We start from the raw sequence: 16,693 nt of genomic DNA, 5'->3' as shown, positions 1-16,693 counted from the left end.
GTTGAAGTACAAGCAATCACCCTCTAACTTGTACCCTTAAATTTTCTTCATCTTGTAGAGGACCGTCTAGCTCTCTTGCTTAACCAAGGCAATGATAGGGATGAAGAATTCATCTAATCTTTTTTTTTCCTAATTTCAACCAGTGAAAATCATAGTTATCACAAGTAAGGAGGCTTTTCTACTGAGCGCGTCTATGACCACGGTCTCCTTCCTTATTCTATACTTAATCTTAAAGTCAAGCTATTGAAGAGTCAGCATCCCATCATCTTTGTCTCATATTGAGATCACTCTAAATGAAGATCCATTTTAAGCTCTTATGATTAGTTACCAAGGTAAATTTCTAACCACGAAGATAATATCACCAAAGCTTTAATGCATGCACTAGTTCAAGTAGCTCTAAGTCACGGACATCATAACTTCTCTCATGTGACCTCAACTAATATAAGGTTCAAGAAAAAGTGTAATAATACTAGTGTGTGTACTATTATTGTACTTGACAAAGGAAAAATTGGACCTAGAGACCCTCACATTTTGGACCTTAGCTTCTTTTTGTAGAAAGTAAAATATTTAATCAAGTAAACCTATTATACCACACATAATGTCTTCTCATGACTCTTTTTTACTCTACAAATTCTTTAACAAGATAAGTCAATTGATTTATAAGGGTATATCTTCTCACGCTTCCCTTCTTACCAAGGGACCCATCTCCTCACAAAGGGAGCAAAGGTAGGACTTGAATCCTTGGGAATCTTGTTTATTAGTCATGATCAATAGGCTATACAACCACTATGGTTATCCTTGCATACTTCGAATATGTAAGCTAACTTTTACTTATTTGCTTATTTGCTTTATTTATTGTTGTGTTATGATTTTCTTTTTGTTGTGTTGCTTTTGATTTGCTACACAATTACTTTTTTAAGCATGTGAAGGATGGTGGCCTCTGTGGATGATCCGACTGGCCCACCCTTGTGAGCTATGACATTTGTACATCTAGATGCTACTACTGTGTTTTCGAGAAGATTAGCATCCCCTCAATGTCCACCCACACCAAAGGTGGACTACCTCTATGGTCTAAGTCCAATGCTGAGTCACTCCCGATGAGGATGTTGCTCCATTTGATCCCCCTAGTAATAAGAGCCTTTGTGAAGATGTCTGCATAATTCTCTATCATCGGGCAATAGACCATCTCGACCTCCCTGAACACAAGGAGACTGCAATAGCAATGGGCTATTACTTTTACTAATCCATGAAATCCATCCTCCTGAACCAAGAGAAAAACAATACCATGTTATTGACATTGGGTGTTCGAATAATCACACAGCCAATCTAAGTCACAAAAGCCACTCATGGTCTTCCCCGTAGCATAGGTGATGTCCTACACCTGAGTATCTTGATGTATCGCAACACCTACATGCTTGCTTTTTCCAATGATTCGCACAAGCCTTTGAAGGAAAGTGTTGGAACTTAGTATGGTACTTTTGGAGTAGCATAAGCAAAATACCATATAATTTAAAATTGGATTTGATAAATCAAGATGGAGATGGCACTATCACTTTTTATACTGAAAATTTCTTTTTATAGTGACTTAGCATGTTGGTGATTGTATTCCACTCAACAAATTTAAGAATGCTGTGAGGAACACTTAGTTTGATGTATGTACTTTGACCTATCAAATAAAATTTCGAAAGAGAATAAGAGATCAACTACAAATTAAAAGAGAAGATGACTACAACTATTCAATGCATGCAAATGAAGACTAGGAGCGAATGAATTTATGCCTAGGAGCAAAAGAATTTGAGTTGGAAGTTTTAGGTTGTGAAAGATCCGTTATTATTATCTATCTCCATTGTCGATATCTATCCCATTATTAAGGGTCACAAACAAAAATTACTTTATTTTCTATTTCAGTTTAAACTCAAACTTTATCTATTAATGTGGGCCAAGAGTACAAATTGATTTTATTTGCTACATAAGTAGATTAAATAGGAGTTTGTCATCTTGTGAGTTATGCTTACATACATCGCAAATTGTGCTAGATCGTATTCTCTTACATGGTACAAAACATAATGTTGTCTAACATTACTTTGGGATTCTACAAGAACTCATCCACCACCATATCAATGACACCAATCATCCTTTATGAAAGGTCAACCTTAAGGTGATCTTGTCCTCTTTGCATGGTTAAATGTAAGACAGCTTGTACCTCATGGAGGTTGACCTAAAGTTCTCCATCAAAGACACTTCAAATATAGTGGATGACACCTTATACACAAGGTTATTTGGGAGTCTAAACTTCTTATGTAATACTAGGAGGCCATATTTTGATTTTGCTATCAGTGATTTGTGTAGATTCTCCCAACAAGCCTCTAGAGTACCGTTGGAAATCAAGTATGTAGGTGTTGGGATATATCCAAGGCACGTGAGTATGGCATTACCTATGCTAAGGAGAGGGCTTTTAGTGGCTTTTGAGTCAAATTGCGTTGGTGATTTAGGCACGAGGTGATTTAGACATTAAGTGCTCACTAAGGTGTTTATTTAGTAATAGGGTATGGTTTTTTCTTTTGCTCCAAATACATTGCTTGAACCATTAAAAAACAACCCATAGTTACACTCTCATTACAAAGCTTGAGTACAAAATTGCATGCTTTGCATCATGTGAGAGACTGTGGCTAAGGAGAATTTCACAAGATATGAGAGTGGTGCAAAAGTAGCCACATAAGCATTCTACAATGCTACAATGTAACAACTAGAGTTGTGTGGCCATTATTTGGAATCATCTGTTTTATGCTCCACACAAAAACATTGAGATTCAGTATCACTTTGTGTGTGAGCTCATCATGTTCACAAAGATCAAGATGGTCTATTGCCCAACGAGATAGACATCTTCACAAAGACTCTTAGCAACCGAGACCAAATGAAGTGACATCTTCATCGACTCAAAATCAAACCACAAAGGTAGCTCACCTTTGGTAAGAGGGACATTGAATATCAATGCCCTTCATCAACTCAACATCAAAATACAAAGGTAGTTCATCTTTGAGTGAACATTAAAGGGGAGTGTTGGATATCACCACTCCACCCTTACAGTATAATGTCCAAATAGCTCATATTTGTAAGACCACCTTTATAAGAAGTAGACATATATGAGTAGCTCAACTACTTAATATCCTTGTAAGCACACACGATGCTGGGGAGGCTGGATAGTTTAGGGATGGCTTCAATAAGATTTGGTTAAGTGTTAAATAGGCTACATGCTCTAGTAGACCATTATACTTTACTCTTGGACACCTTTTTTGGCATTATGGGACCCAAGATGAGCACTTGAAGCCCTCATAGTTCTTCATGGACCAAGTTTATATCAATGGTGGCAACAAATATGATCATAGACTTACTTGGTCTAGTTATGGCCACTCCATGTATACAAACCTATATGGAGACCGACACTACCATCCCTTCTCTATATAATTCATCATTGTGAGTTTAATTCCTAGTTTCTTTTACCATAATCCTCTATCTCAGCAATTCTAGATCAACCATCACAGCTTACTTAAAGCTCAATTTTTTTTTGAGAATATTGTGTTATCAACAACATTAAAGCTCATGTCATGGTAGACCACGACCTGCAACATGCTTCAAGGACACGTACAATTCCAACAAGCTGATAAAAAGAAAAGGTATGTGCTAGAGAATAAGATGGACAAATTCCAATAAAAACCTAACCTACAATTGACGAATACTTTATGTCTAAATATAAATAGCACCAAAGTTGAGTCGACTTGAACATCGAGCCAGCATTCAGGAGAAGCCAGGTTCACTTTACCCTAGAGCCTACTCGACTTTTGAAATATCTGCCTCATCTTGAGAGAAGAAGGAAAAATGCCCCCTCCAATTTTTCAAAAAAAATAGTAATAATTAGATGAAATTATGAAAACAAAAATCTTGTTCTCATTTGTTTTTTCGTCTTCTTCAACTCATGGTGAGAAGGATTCATGTGAGGTTCATTAAAAAATGTTTCTCAAACACTGCGGCTAGCTACCCGTGTTCTTTGTGTGGGCAAACATCGAAAATTCTAGAGACACAAAATATAGAAGATTAAGGCCAATCAGAATCCATATTACCATTTTGCAATGGCTAACATATTATCACTTCAAGGAAAAAACTACTAACCTACCCAACCCACATCAAAGAAGAAAACATGATATATATATATATATATATATATATATATATATATATATATATATATATATATCAATCCGGGAACATGCCCGAATTCACCCTTTAGAAACGTGCATGTTATATACTCATGGCACAAGACTATATACGGCAGTCTGAACCAGAAGCCATGCTGCAGCACACACGACCATCAAAACGAACCCCAACATGATCACAAAAATGAAACACCCGATTCCGAAATACAAAGTAAACCACAGAATACAACACCCCAAAAAAAAAAAAAAACAGAGTAAACCCCAGCAAAACCTCGGCCTGCCAAGACTGGCAAATACTTCGACAATAGCTATGCTATTGACCAGCGGGAGAGCAGAACGACAGAAGAGGCAGGCAATGAGCCGTTGAAGAGATACAAGAGCAGAACGACAGTAACGCATGGCCCAACAAGAAGCTTCGCCCCACACAGAGGCTGTAGAACCGGCCTCACCCTCCTGAACCACGCAAGGTCGCCGGCAGCAGACCGCCGCAGCACAGACATAAAGGGTGAAATAAGCTCAGACAAGTTAAAGATGACGGGTGAAATAAGCGATCGGTCACACATTTGGCATTTAATGAGGCCGTGTGACACAACGCCACTGCACCAGCCCACGTTTGGTGTCAATGCAAAAGTGGAATAATATATTACCCTAAATCAAACGTTACAAAAAATGTTAAATAAAAATACACACATTCACCTATTGGGGGTTGACCACCCTAGTAACTACATGGCAGGGGTCCTCCAAGAGGGATCTATGGCTACAATTAGGCAATCCGGAACGACTTTGCACCGTCCTATATAAAAGCGAGTGAACTAAAAGTGAACAGATTTTGAGTTCCTAACTACTTTGCTAAAAAGTATAGCATAGTGAGTTCTAATCCTCTTGCACTTTCTCAAAAAATTTCTAAGTCCCAAACCCTTCCCCCTCCCTCCTAAGTCACTCCCAATTCACCCCTAATTACTCACAAGATCACTTCCACTAGTTCACTCCTAGCTCACTTTCGACGACAAATCAGCGGTCCAAAATTGCTGCGATCGTGACACCTATTTGTAGCCCTCTTGGAGGGAATCTTATAGACCCCCATGCCATTTAGTGATGAGGGTTGACCACTCAAAATCCATACCGATCGCATCGCTTAGTCTTGCTTAGCAAAACCAAAAAATTAGCATGACAGAGTTTCCACAGAAGTTGAAGAGCTTTTAGGATTGGAGATTTTTCAGGAGGAAGTTTCCTCATAGGAGTTTGAACAAGTGCCACACAGATTCCAATGGCACACAGAAGCCAGACAAGGATACAGTTGGAACAATAATACTAACGAATGGGATATCACCTGCACACCCTAATTGGGTACCACAAAAATAGGTTTTCGTGTTATGGGCAAGTTTTAGGGCTTCTATTCAGCCCACACACACATGCACCCACACCCAGAAGTGCACAAGCCAAGGATTTAAAGGTGAGACACCTTTTTAGCCCGATATGAACACGTATAATAAATTTCAGGATATTATTTTGGGGTTGCAAAGGGCTGGCCGATCGGAGCAATCAAGGACCTATAAATAGCAATGTTCAGGTCATGATTCAGCATTCAGCAATCAGACCAGCAGTAATTTGCAATACAAACAGTAATTTGCAATACAAACAGCGATAGGTTTAGTCATTAAGCAAACAGTAAAAGTTGACGCACATATCAAATTTTGTAAATCTTTATTCATTCAATTAGTAGATTAGGTGAATCTCTTCCCTTGTCTTCTGCGGTTTCAAGTTGTGCATCTAATTAGCCTTAATTATCGTTAATTACTTAATCAAGCACACTTGCATGCATGTACTCTCTCTCTCTCTCTCTCTCTCTCTCTCTCTATATATATATATATATATATATATATATATATATATATATATATTTATTTATTTATTTATTTATATTTATATTTATTTATTAACATCTACAAAAGACCCAAAGAGTCTATGAGACCAAACATTAATAGACTGAAAGTCCAACACACAGGGTTCGAGAAAAGTCGGGTTCACTTCAACCTTGGGCCGGTTCAGATTGTGCAAATACTTGTTCATCTAGAGTCGGGGAGGAAGTGGTAATTTGTTCAAAAATTCCATGAAAAGGATTGAAACCTCGTTGAGCTTTTTCGAAAGGGATTCCGACCGGTTCACACTAGCACTAGGAAATATAGTATATAATTTATTATGGTGGATTTATTAGAGGGGGTTTACAACTTTACCGTTTTGCCATTTTGGGTGCATGGGTGGATAAGGTTGGCTGAGTGCTCTGTGCCATGTGGCTTCACAAGTTCACCCTCGACATCTACTGCCTGCATGAAAACTGCCACACCCACAACAACTGAGAAGAGTCATGACTCATCGTTCTCTTTCTTTTGCGAACTGCCTGTGTGTGCACTGCGCGGCGACAATGGCTTCAAAGCGATGAATTTTGAAACCTGCTTGCCATCGCTTGCATCAAGATTCAAAAGTCTCCGACTCTCCCCTGCCGGCCGGCTCGTGAACGGTGAAGAGGTAATCTTCTGAATCTTACTGTCGCTTTTAAAAAAAAAGGAAATTTCCCAGGGAAAATAAATTTTGTCTACACGCATGCGGCATGCGACATACAGCCTTCACTGTGTAGAGATTCTAAACTATCGGTGGAGAGAGAAAAGGTGAGCGACGTGTATTATCAAATTATAGAAAAGGTGTCTATTTTGAGGTAAGGTTTATGCTTCATCATGGCACCTAAATCAAAAGATAAAAGACAAGGTACACTTCTTACTTGGGCTAGCATTGATGTAACTAACATTTCTAAAAAGGCTAAAAAGGTTGTTGGGAATGAATCTGGTCCATCATCAGCTTGTGAGAGTGTTGCTAATGTTACTGATGAAGCCTTGAAGTGTATGTCTCTTGAAGAGAGCCGAGTATGATCGGAAAAATAAAAGGTGTGCACTCTTTCAAAAAGAATGGCTAGATGATTATAAGTGGCTCGAGTATGATGATAAGGAGGTGAAATTATTTTGTAAATTTTGCTTAAAGTATCCTCATCCACATTCTGCGTATTCCAAAGGTGGATCGATAAACTTCAAGGTAAGTAATTTTAAGTCTCATGCACAAACTGATTGTCATAAGGCAGCTATGAATGCCATGCTTATTGAGAATAAAGATTGCATTCAAAATAGTATGCAAAAAGTAGTAGAGATAAAAGATCAAGCTTTATTATGTTTGTTTAGAGGTGCATATCTCATTGCAAAGAGAAACATGGCATTTGCAGATTTTCCTCATATCATAAAATATGTGCAAGATTGTCATGCTCCATACACTACTACTCTATATAATGATGATAAAGCATGTGCTGAGATGATATTTTGTATGGCAAAGTGTCTTATGGTTTTTACCATAAAGAAGATTGCAGCTAGTCCATGGTTTGGAGTTTTAATTGATGAGTCTAATGATATCTCTCAACATGGTCATATGGTCATTTATCTTTCTTATCTTGAGAGTGCTTGCATTCCGAAAATGAGCTTCTATGGAATTGTGCGTGTTCATGATGGTACTGCTAAATCTATTTATGAGGCGATTCTTGAAGAGCTCAAGAAAATGAACCTTGATTTTTCTAAATTTGTTGCTTTTGGGTCTGATGGATGTGCTACAATGGTAGGAAAAGATAACGAAGTTCAAGCATTGCTTAAATGTGCTGCTTTAGCAGTATCAAATGTGGCCAAAAAGCTTGACAAACTAGTCAATGCTATTGCAAGCTACTTCAATGGAAGTTCCAAGAGATTAGAGGGCCTTGAAATCATGCAAGCTGATCTTGCATGCCCTATTCTTCGATTGGAACGCACATTTGATATTAGATGGCTAAGCAGGTATCGAGCGGTAAGTATAGTTGTGAAATCTTTGGATTCTATTCTTACCATTACAAAGACTGAGACCCCTCATATTTACCGTGATTTATCAGATTTTGAGTGTCTTTATTGCTTGCATTTTATGGCTGACATTTTAAGAGGATTACTTACTTTAAGTCAAATGTTCCAAAAGAAATTTATTGATGTCACTACTGTTGAAAGTCTTGTACACAATGAGATTGCTTGCATCAAACAATATTATGTGGATGCCCCAGATGTTGATATAAATGCTTATACATATGGAGTGAATGGATATGCTTTACTTCCAGAGTATGGTCTTGAAAAAGGATATTTATATGGTTTGAGAAATGCTTTGCGTGGTAATAGAATGTATGATCATGATTTGACTCGTGATTTGTTTGGGGAAGATTTGAACAAAGCATTGGATTTTCAAATATCTTTTGCAAATTCTATGATTGAAAATTTAACTTCTAGGTTTGATGACAACTCTGTGTTGAGTTGTATGAAGGTGTTGGTGCCTGCACAACATCCATTGTTAGAAAGGCTTTGAAAACCTATGGCATCAACAAGGTCGATCGAATATGTAAGTTCTATGGTTCCTTTAAAAAGCTTCATGTGCAAGATTTTAATGCAGTGATCAATCCTGAGTAAGATTTTAATGCAGTGATCAATCCTGAGCAGTTCAAAAAGGAGTATACAAAGTTCAAGCATCAAGCATCACGGGATTGGGTGAGGTATAGTCTCCCAGAGGTAACTTCATCTATTACATGCAATGATTTGTGGAAAGATGCATTCCCCAATGTATTATCTATTTGTCAAGTTGCCCTTGTACAATGTTCCAGTATTGCAATTTGTGAAAGAGGCTTTAGTGCACGTACTGTGATAAAAGACAAGCTAAGAAATCGTCTAGAGATAAAAAGTTTAGATGCTTTAATGAAATTGTATGTTGAAGGTCCTGAGGACTTGAGTGATTTAGAGTTTGCTGATAGTATAGCCTTGTGGGCTAGTAAAGCTCATCGACATTTATTCACAGAGCTAATGGTATTTGCTCATTGGTCTTGCAATAAAGTTTGTAAGACATGGGTTTTATGCTGATTTTTTGCTTTGTAAACAACTAATGGCCGATGATGAGATGTGGATCCTAAGCTCACATGTACTTAGCATTTTTTCTTTCTTTTTTTGGGTTTTTTTGTACATATGCTTAGCTTTTTTTCATTTTTTATTGTTTAGAGTTCTTTTTAGCTTTTGACGGTTAAGTTGTTACTAGTTAGTGTTTATTTAATTTTATGAGTTGTGCTTTGTACTATTTTTTAGTTTTCTTACTTGTATGTAATTTTTTTAATGTTTTTTCTTTCTTTCTTTCTTATGCTTTATATTTTATTATTATGTACTTCTTTTAACCTGCTTGTCTAATTATTTAGCTTAGCTTTTGTCTTTCTTTTTATTGTTACAAAATTTTTATAAATGTATGCATTCTCTTTATGTGTCTCTATAGCTTGACTTTTTCTCATTATCCTTTCATTTCTTTCTTTAGTAGTCTCTCTCTCATTTTTAGTTTTACTTGTTATCTGTCAAATTGAAAAACTAAAATTGATTTTTATTGTTTTTGGCTTTGTGCAGAGACTTAGTGATGTATATACTTCTCTGAGGCCACACACACACACACACATACACATATATATCTTCATATATAAGTGTGGGTGTGTGTGTGTGTAGAGCTAGTTGTTTTAGGGTGTTTCAACTTTCAAGTAAGAATGCATAATGATACTACTTTATTATCATCGTGATTGCTTATGTTGAGTTTAGGAAAGTAAACCCCGGAAGTAAACCTATCAAACGAGTTGTCTTGCAGGTTTGTATAGTGTTGAAAGTACTTTGAGTGCTTCAAGTCTTGGTAAGGGCTCCTATATACCTCAATCTTCATCCTCTAACTTGATAGGCTTGGCATTTGTATGTAGTTCTTAAGGATGTCAAATTATCTTAGAAGTATAAGTAACATAGTTTTATAGAATGTGCATGCGTCATTGTGAATAGATAAACTTTTTCAAATGCATGTACAGGAACCTTTTTCTCTTCAAAGAGCAATGGTGTTTAGCAACAACCACTAAACGTTTACGGAGATGTCATACCAGGATTGGAAACATGCTTGCTTGCTTCTTTCAAGTATGATTTCTAGTCTCTTTATTTCAACTATGTGAAGTTGTATCAATGGCAAAATGCAACATCTTAAGGTTTAAATGTTATAGCACATATACACTAGTGACTATGAAATGCATATTATGATGGTTTAGAAAAGTCGTAGAAGGATAGCATATTTAAGTTTAAATTTTATAGCACGTGTACATTATGAAATGCATGTTATTTTGGTTTAGAAAAGTCGTAGAAGGATATGGTCCGCCTTCTTCAAGTAGCAAGAGGGACTGAGATTCTTCATTCTTGTATGAAGAGGATCATGCCGCCTAAAATTTTGAAATACCTGTTCAACTTGTAGCGAGGAGGATTCATGGCCAGTTCATTAAAAAAAATTTCCAGAACCCTGACAACACACAGAAAAAGAACAACCTCAAAAGAAGAATTATAGACTGTGTGGGCCCAACAAGTACAAATGACTATTAACATATCCAATCACAGGGATCGTGTGTCATAGTCATCATAACTATACATAGCCACAATATCACCTCCTCCATATATTTCTACCGTTGGAGTATGTCCTTAATATGGAAAGAGAGTCTAGATCTCTAGGGACGGGGCCATTGAATTCCCGAGAGATACTGTGCCTTCTCTCTACTGACCCCACGGGTCCACTCACTGGCAGTACCACCGAGCTAGAATGCGGTTCAATGTCGAGACTGCATCGCCCCTGAGCTATCTACTCTCTCTACACAGATGGGTGTCCATCTTAGCCGCTCAATGGCAGCAGCACCATGCAAAAAGATCGTTCCATGTTAACATCTAGTGTATCGCAACTAATCTATTTGAATTTCTCTCTCTATGGTGCCACCACAACTGGGTGTTCACTATGGCACTCTGATGTGAGCTAAAGAAATATGTAATGGAGGTTCCCACCTCCCGGAGTGTATCCACATCTAAGTCTCTCTATGAGAGTGCAGCTCTGTTACGTATATACCCAAATACCTATGATCTCAATACTGAAAAGAATTAATTCCCTTTCTGAAAAGGCAATGAAATCTCTCTAGCAGCTCACACAGGCTGGACATGTAAACAAGTAGTACTTCACTATCTCTATCTCCCCAATAGTAAACAGCCTCTCAAGGAAAACCCTCTGCTCTCCTTGCCCCATCAGAAGCCGATATTAGATACTCTCATCTAACCAATGGGAATCCTCGTGACACGAGAAGTGTTTATAAAAATATCTGAGTTTCTCAATGAAACTGTCTTTTGTAACTTTATATAGGTGCTCTCTCTAGAAGTGAAGCTCTGTTGGAAGCTCTGTTGGAATCAGCAAGGTCTGACTCATCACCTAGACACAATTACCAAGATCTACTCAATCCTTCCTGTGTAAGCCACCTCGAAGACTCCAAGGCAGAGAGAGAGAGAGACAGAGAGATTGTATCAACTCTATATGGCCAGAACTCATCCTATATCACCCTCCTCATGTGAATGGAGTACAAAGCATCAATATCCACCTCCTGTGGGGCATGCCTCTCTATGGTGCCGAAGTATGTCCTTGATCTGGAGTTCACAGGTGGAGGGTCTAGATCTCTGAGGACAGGAGGATCTAGCTTTCTAAAGGGGTTGCGCCCTTTCTTTGATGACTCCATGCGTGCACGGGGCCAAGAGAACGCAAGGTCGAGGATGTCGTCCATGTTCTCTCTGCTCCCTTGGTTGCCACAGCCATCTTGTGAGGGCCAAAGAACTCTATAATAGATGTCCGGGTGGTGTCATGCTAATCCGGTGTAGTCTCACCAAGGCCCCTAGATGACGACCGAGATCCTTTGTCTCTATCTCCCCCGACGTGCATAGTCTACATATTGGCTCCTCTCATGGGATGCTCTCACTCTCCTTGACTCAATCTAAAGGCAATGGAGAGACACCCTCAGCTGACCAATGATGATCCTCATTATATGAAACGTGTGTCTATAGAGATACCTGTGCTCTCAATGAACCCATCCTCTATAACCCTCAAAAAATGCTCTCTAGAGTTGGAGCTTTGTGGGGAGCTTTCAGTGTGTCAACCATGTTTGACTCATGTAAAGTCGGGTCATGATCCAGTTGATCTCTACCAAGAGAGATCCAAGAATGGAGAGTCGAGACTGTACTCAATGAGGGGAAGACAATCCATCTCGAGGCCATGCATATATCAAACCATGTAGTAACCAGAGAGTACAAAGACCTGCTATGTCCCTCTCATGCCCATCTTGCACATGGATCTGTCATGAAGCCCCTTTCCCATAAATCTTGTGCAATTCCAGATTAGCCTTCAATCTTCCATGTCTACCACCTCAAACAGTCCTAACAGGACGCAAGAAATCCAAAAGGTCAACCTTTTAAAACCTACTTTCAGAAATTTGAATCCAAATGCAGGCCATTCCGGTTCTCTATATAAATGTATGTTGAAGCAGGCAACTTCTGTGTGTTCAGGGTCAACAAGTGGTGTGTACCTGCATGGCCATCAGTAAATGTGGTGGGCCTACGTTGACAACTTAAGCCAATCTAATAACACACTGCATCACCATAAGCCCTGCACCCAAATCAAATCTATTCACCATATGAACCATAAAACACACAAAATGAACCAAATTTTTTAAAACAAAATCGCATGTTTTCTACAAATGCGGTTGTGAATAAGATTACTACTGCACCACCTTACACATCCATTGACATGATTCCATAGGAGGAAACATACAATCAAGATTCTAAAGGAAGACAAAACATATTGCACAACTCTACACATCCTTGCAGCTTCAACTGCAGGAAAGCACCATATGCTTTAAAACTTCTCATATGATTACATGTAAAGTGTGTAAGTATATACAAATGCCTGGTTACAAAGCATTTGTTTACATAACAGACCAAGATTTGCTGAGAGCTCTACAAAATATTGCTCAGTACATGGATTCTTCTTGTAAAGGCTCTCTCAAGCCAATCCTCAGGCTGTATGAGATATTAAAATCCATCATCTTAGCCTCCAATTAACAGCCATTGATGCGGAGTGCAAAAACACATAAAGTTGATATCATGTTGTGTTCCTATGGGCCATTCTCAACACCTAGGTGGGGATGGCTGAGGAGAGTACTCGGAATGAAAATCCAGGTCTGATGTACAGGATCATTATATAATCAGTCTTCAAAAGCAAACAGTGAACTTCCCATCCCCATGTACCGAAACCCTAAAAAGGGGAAAGAAGCCAAAAAAACAGTACAAAGAATCAATGCTAAATCCTAAAATGAATGTTACAATGTGGCATTGAGGAAAACATCATCTGGTATAACATCATCATCACCAAACGCAAACAGCTCGGCATCTTTGTCCTCCTCACTAGTGAAATCCCTGTGGTCTAACCTTGCATGAGATGCAATGTATATCATTTTCTGTGCTTTCTCTACAGCAACTCTGGTATTCCCATTCCTATAAACCCATTTCCATATAGACCAGTTGCACTTGAGACTGCTAGAGGTGGCATGCAAAAATATCAGACGCACAGCTACCTTCCCAAGCACTTTGAATTCACTTAAGCATGTCTCCCACACAAGTCTTCTACTCTGTGGGGTCACAGGCTTCAACTTTCCAGTTGCAGGATCCCTCTCCTTCATCTGAACAGCCTGAGCATAAAGTGGGTCCAGGCCATTTGCCCTCCATTTCAGAAGCTCCATCACGGCAATGTGAGCCTCTTCACGAGACGCAAGCCTTGTGATCAAGCGATCAACATCTTTCTCCTGGTCTGCTGTGAGACATTTGAAGGGGGGCAAGTACTTGCCACTCGTGTCCCTGATCAGATAAAGAGGATCAAGGATAAAGGCTGCAGACCAAGCTGGATGATAATTCTTGCTAAAGCGCTTTTCAATTACTTGATCGACGGGACCTTCATCTTTGTCGTACCTGGCACACCAATCTTTTACTTTGGTCCTTAAATCAACCCACAAAGGAAGACACTGACTTACTGAGGGCCTCTCTGTTTCTACTTCCTGCACCATCAGTTTAACCAGCTTTACAAGGGACAAGACTGCTTCTAGATCTGACCAAAATCTCATGCCAGACACCATTTCCACAATCTCTCTCCCTAACGGGTCATCAGCATAAGCCATCTTGAAGGAATCATCCATCCCAGCCATTTGCAGCACACGGGCAGAGCTGGCAATGTCTTCTGCTATGGCGATGGCATAGAGATACTGAGGAGGTTCTGAAAACTGGACACTGGGAGGGGGTGTTCTCAATAGCTTCACACTGTCAAAGTCATCCCCTTGCAGCTTCTGTATATAATTCCAGGCGGGTGGCTTGCTTGCAAAAAAACTAGTTACCTTCCTGCATTCATTATCGATAGACCTGAATAGGGTGAGGTGCTTGTAGAAGCTTTTCAACAGGCTGCTAAAGCCATGGATTTGGCAGGACAAGTTTACCATCCATCTGTTTTTATACTCCAACTCTTGCAATGCCTTGAGGGTTTGCTTGTCAGCATCTGCAACTATTCCCACACAGCGCTCAAGAGTTGAGCCACACACACCGACGACGGCTTCCCAAAGGGTTTCTTCTGCAAGTTTAGCAGACAGAGAGGGGCCATTGAGGGTGACAACCTTACGAAACAGGCTGGTGCCATTGGGTAGGTTGAGGGTCACATTGATCAGGGTTTCCCCCATGATGGTCACTCTCTTCCACCACCCATCGGATGCAAGTTGGAAGAACATTGCATCCCGCAACCGGGCTTCAGATTCCCCGCGCACCTCCTCAAACTTGGCATCCAGCTTGGGTCCTGCCAGGTATCTCCTGCTGACAGGTGGGAGTCCCACCTGGTTGAGGAAGGCCTTGAACTTGGGATGCTCCACACAGGAGAAGGAGACGGTTCCACACGATTCATACAGCCACTCTGCCAGCAGGTTGAGTGCAGACTCAATCTGCCCTTTGCTCAGCCCCTGGCCGGGAGCCTTGCTGCCGCCGGGGCTCTTCAGTTTCTTCACATTGTCTTCCAGCAGTGCCAGTGCGCCCAGGTCCTCCTTGCCACCAGAAAGCATGAGCGGAGGGGCAGCACTGGCTCCCCTCAGCAACATATCCTCCATGGCCGCAGAGGAGGCAAGGGGCGGCGCTGGCAGGGCAGGAGCATTCCTCTTTCTGCTTCCTGAGCTGCCCGTTACTTGGAGAGCCCTTTGAGGGATGCCCGCGGTGGGCGGAGGTGGAGCGCAGGCAAGGGGCTTGGGCACAGCGCCATTGAAATTGGGGCAGGTACCTCGCTTGAGATGCTCGGAGGCCGTTCGGGAGGGGTTGGAGGCGGAGAATAGGGCAGCGCAGAGGCCGCAGCGCAGCTTCACGGCCTTAGCGGCGCCGGTGTTTTGGTTCTGCACCAGGATGGGCTCCAGGTGCGCCCAGTACCAGGCGCCCTTGCCCTTAATCGCCTTGGTGCGCACGGTCACAAGCCCTTCATATCGCTTCTGCAAGGCCTTGATGGAGAGGTCATCGTCGTGGGGAGCATGAGCCATAAGGGCCGCCCTTCTTCAACTCCTCCTCGCCCCTCCTCCTCCGCTTCTTCTACGCTGCTGCTGCTGCAGCCGCCGCCATACCACAGCGCCACCCATCGCCATCCGGATCTCCAATTCAACGCAGCAGAAAAGCTGCCAAAACCCCTGCATTACATGATCTGCAAAATTCCACACAACTTACTTACCCCCTCCCCCGAGAAAGGCGATCGCAGGCCTGAGAGATCGGAATTGTGCGCGCGATTGAAGTGCGCGAAAGCTTGGAAGTTACACAACCGAACCAGGCGGGGAGAGGAGAGGGTAAGTAAAACTCTCGTGGCAAGAGGGTAGAGAGCAGTGGAATAGTGTGTGTGCTGCAGTGCGGTGCGTACAGTCCAAAAGTAAGAAAATGCTGGGTGATGTTGCGGGTAGGTAAGGGAAGGCGGGGGGGGGGGGGTTTGGGTTGGGTAGGACTGTGAGGGCAGTCACTCAGTGATGCGTGAACAGCTCTAAGCACTACCCACAACAACGGAACATGTGACTATAACCATTAGGGCTGATCGATCGATAGAGATAGTGGGCACGGACATAACTGTTTCGCTGCATGCCCAAATGCAAAACATGGGATCTTATGTTCCTAAAATGCTTCTTAAGAGGAGAAAGCATATCTTTTGGTTGCATTTTGCCGTAGCGGCGGCAGTTATTGGGCATTTTAGCCATAAAATATAGCCACTTATTTTGAGTGACCATCAAAAAATAAAGTAAACTGTGGAAAACATGGGTATACTACTAAACCCGTCATTTTAAAGAGTGACCCAGCTCGTCAAAAATCATCCTTGGGCCACGTACTCTCACTCACATGCACAACAAGAAAGTCTTCTATATCTACAATAAGCTCGAGCACGTGATGTCTTCAACCAGCTCGATAGTTCGGGCACTCTCCTCTAATTGGCCATATTGGAGAGAACAAGTTCCAACCCCAACTAGCTCTGTG

At 40.8% G+C, this 16,693-nt stretch overlaps 1 protein-coding gene across 1 annotated transcript; it reads right to left on the bottom strand.

The window, feature by feature from the left end:
* Positions 1 to 13,024: 13,024 nt before the first annotated feature.
* On the bottom strand, positions 13,025 to 16,239 carry LOC147606304 (uncharacterized). The gene has a single exon (XM_086791899.1). It carries the CDS (start codon positions 15,721 to 15,723, stop codon positions 13,489 to 13,491), a length of 2,235 nt encoding a protein of 744 aa, XP_086648025.1. The 5' UTR covers positions 15,724 to 16,239; the 3' UTR covers positions 13,025 to 13,488.
* Between the last annotated feature and the right edge of the window lie 454 nt (positions 16,240 to 16,693).

Source organism: Cibotium barometz, chromosome 57 (assembly GCF_041138505.1).
Source record: "Cibotium barometz isolate CiBa-2024 chromosome 57, ASM4113850v1, whole genome shotgun sequence".
Classification (NCBI taxonomy): domain Eukaryota; kingdom Viridiplantae; phylum Streptophyta; class Polypodiopsida; order Cyatheales; family Cibotiaceae; genus Cibotium; species Cibotium barometz.
The sequence above is the reverse complement of the archived record's forward strand: the minus strand, read 5'-3'. Positions and strand labels throughout refer to the sequence as shown.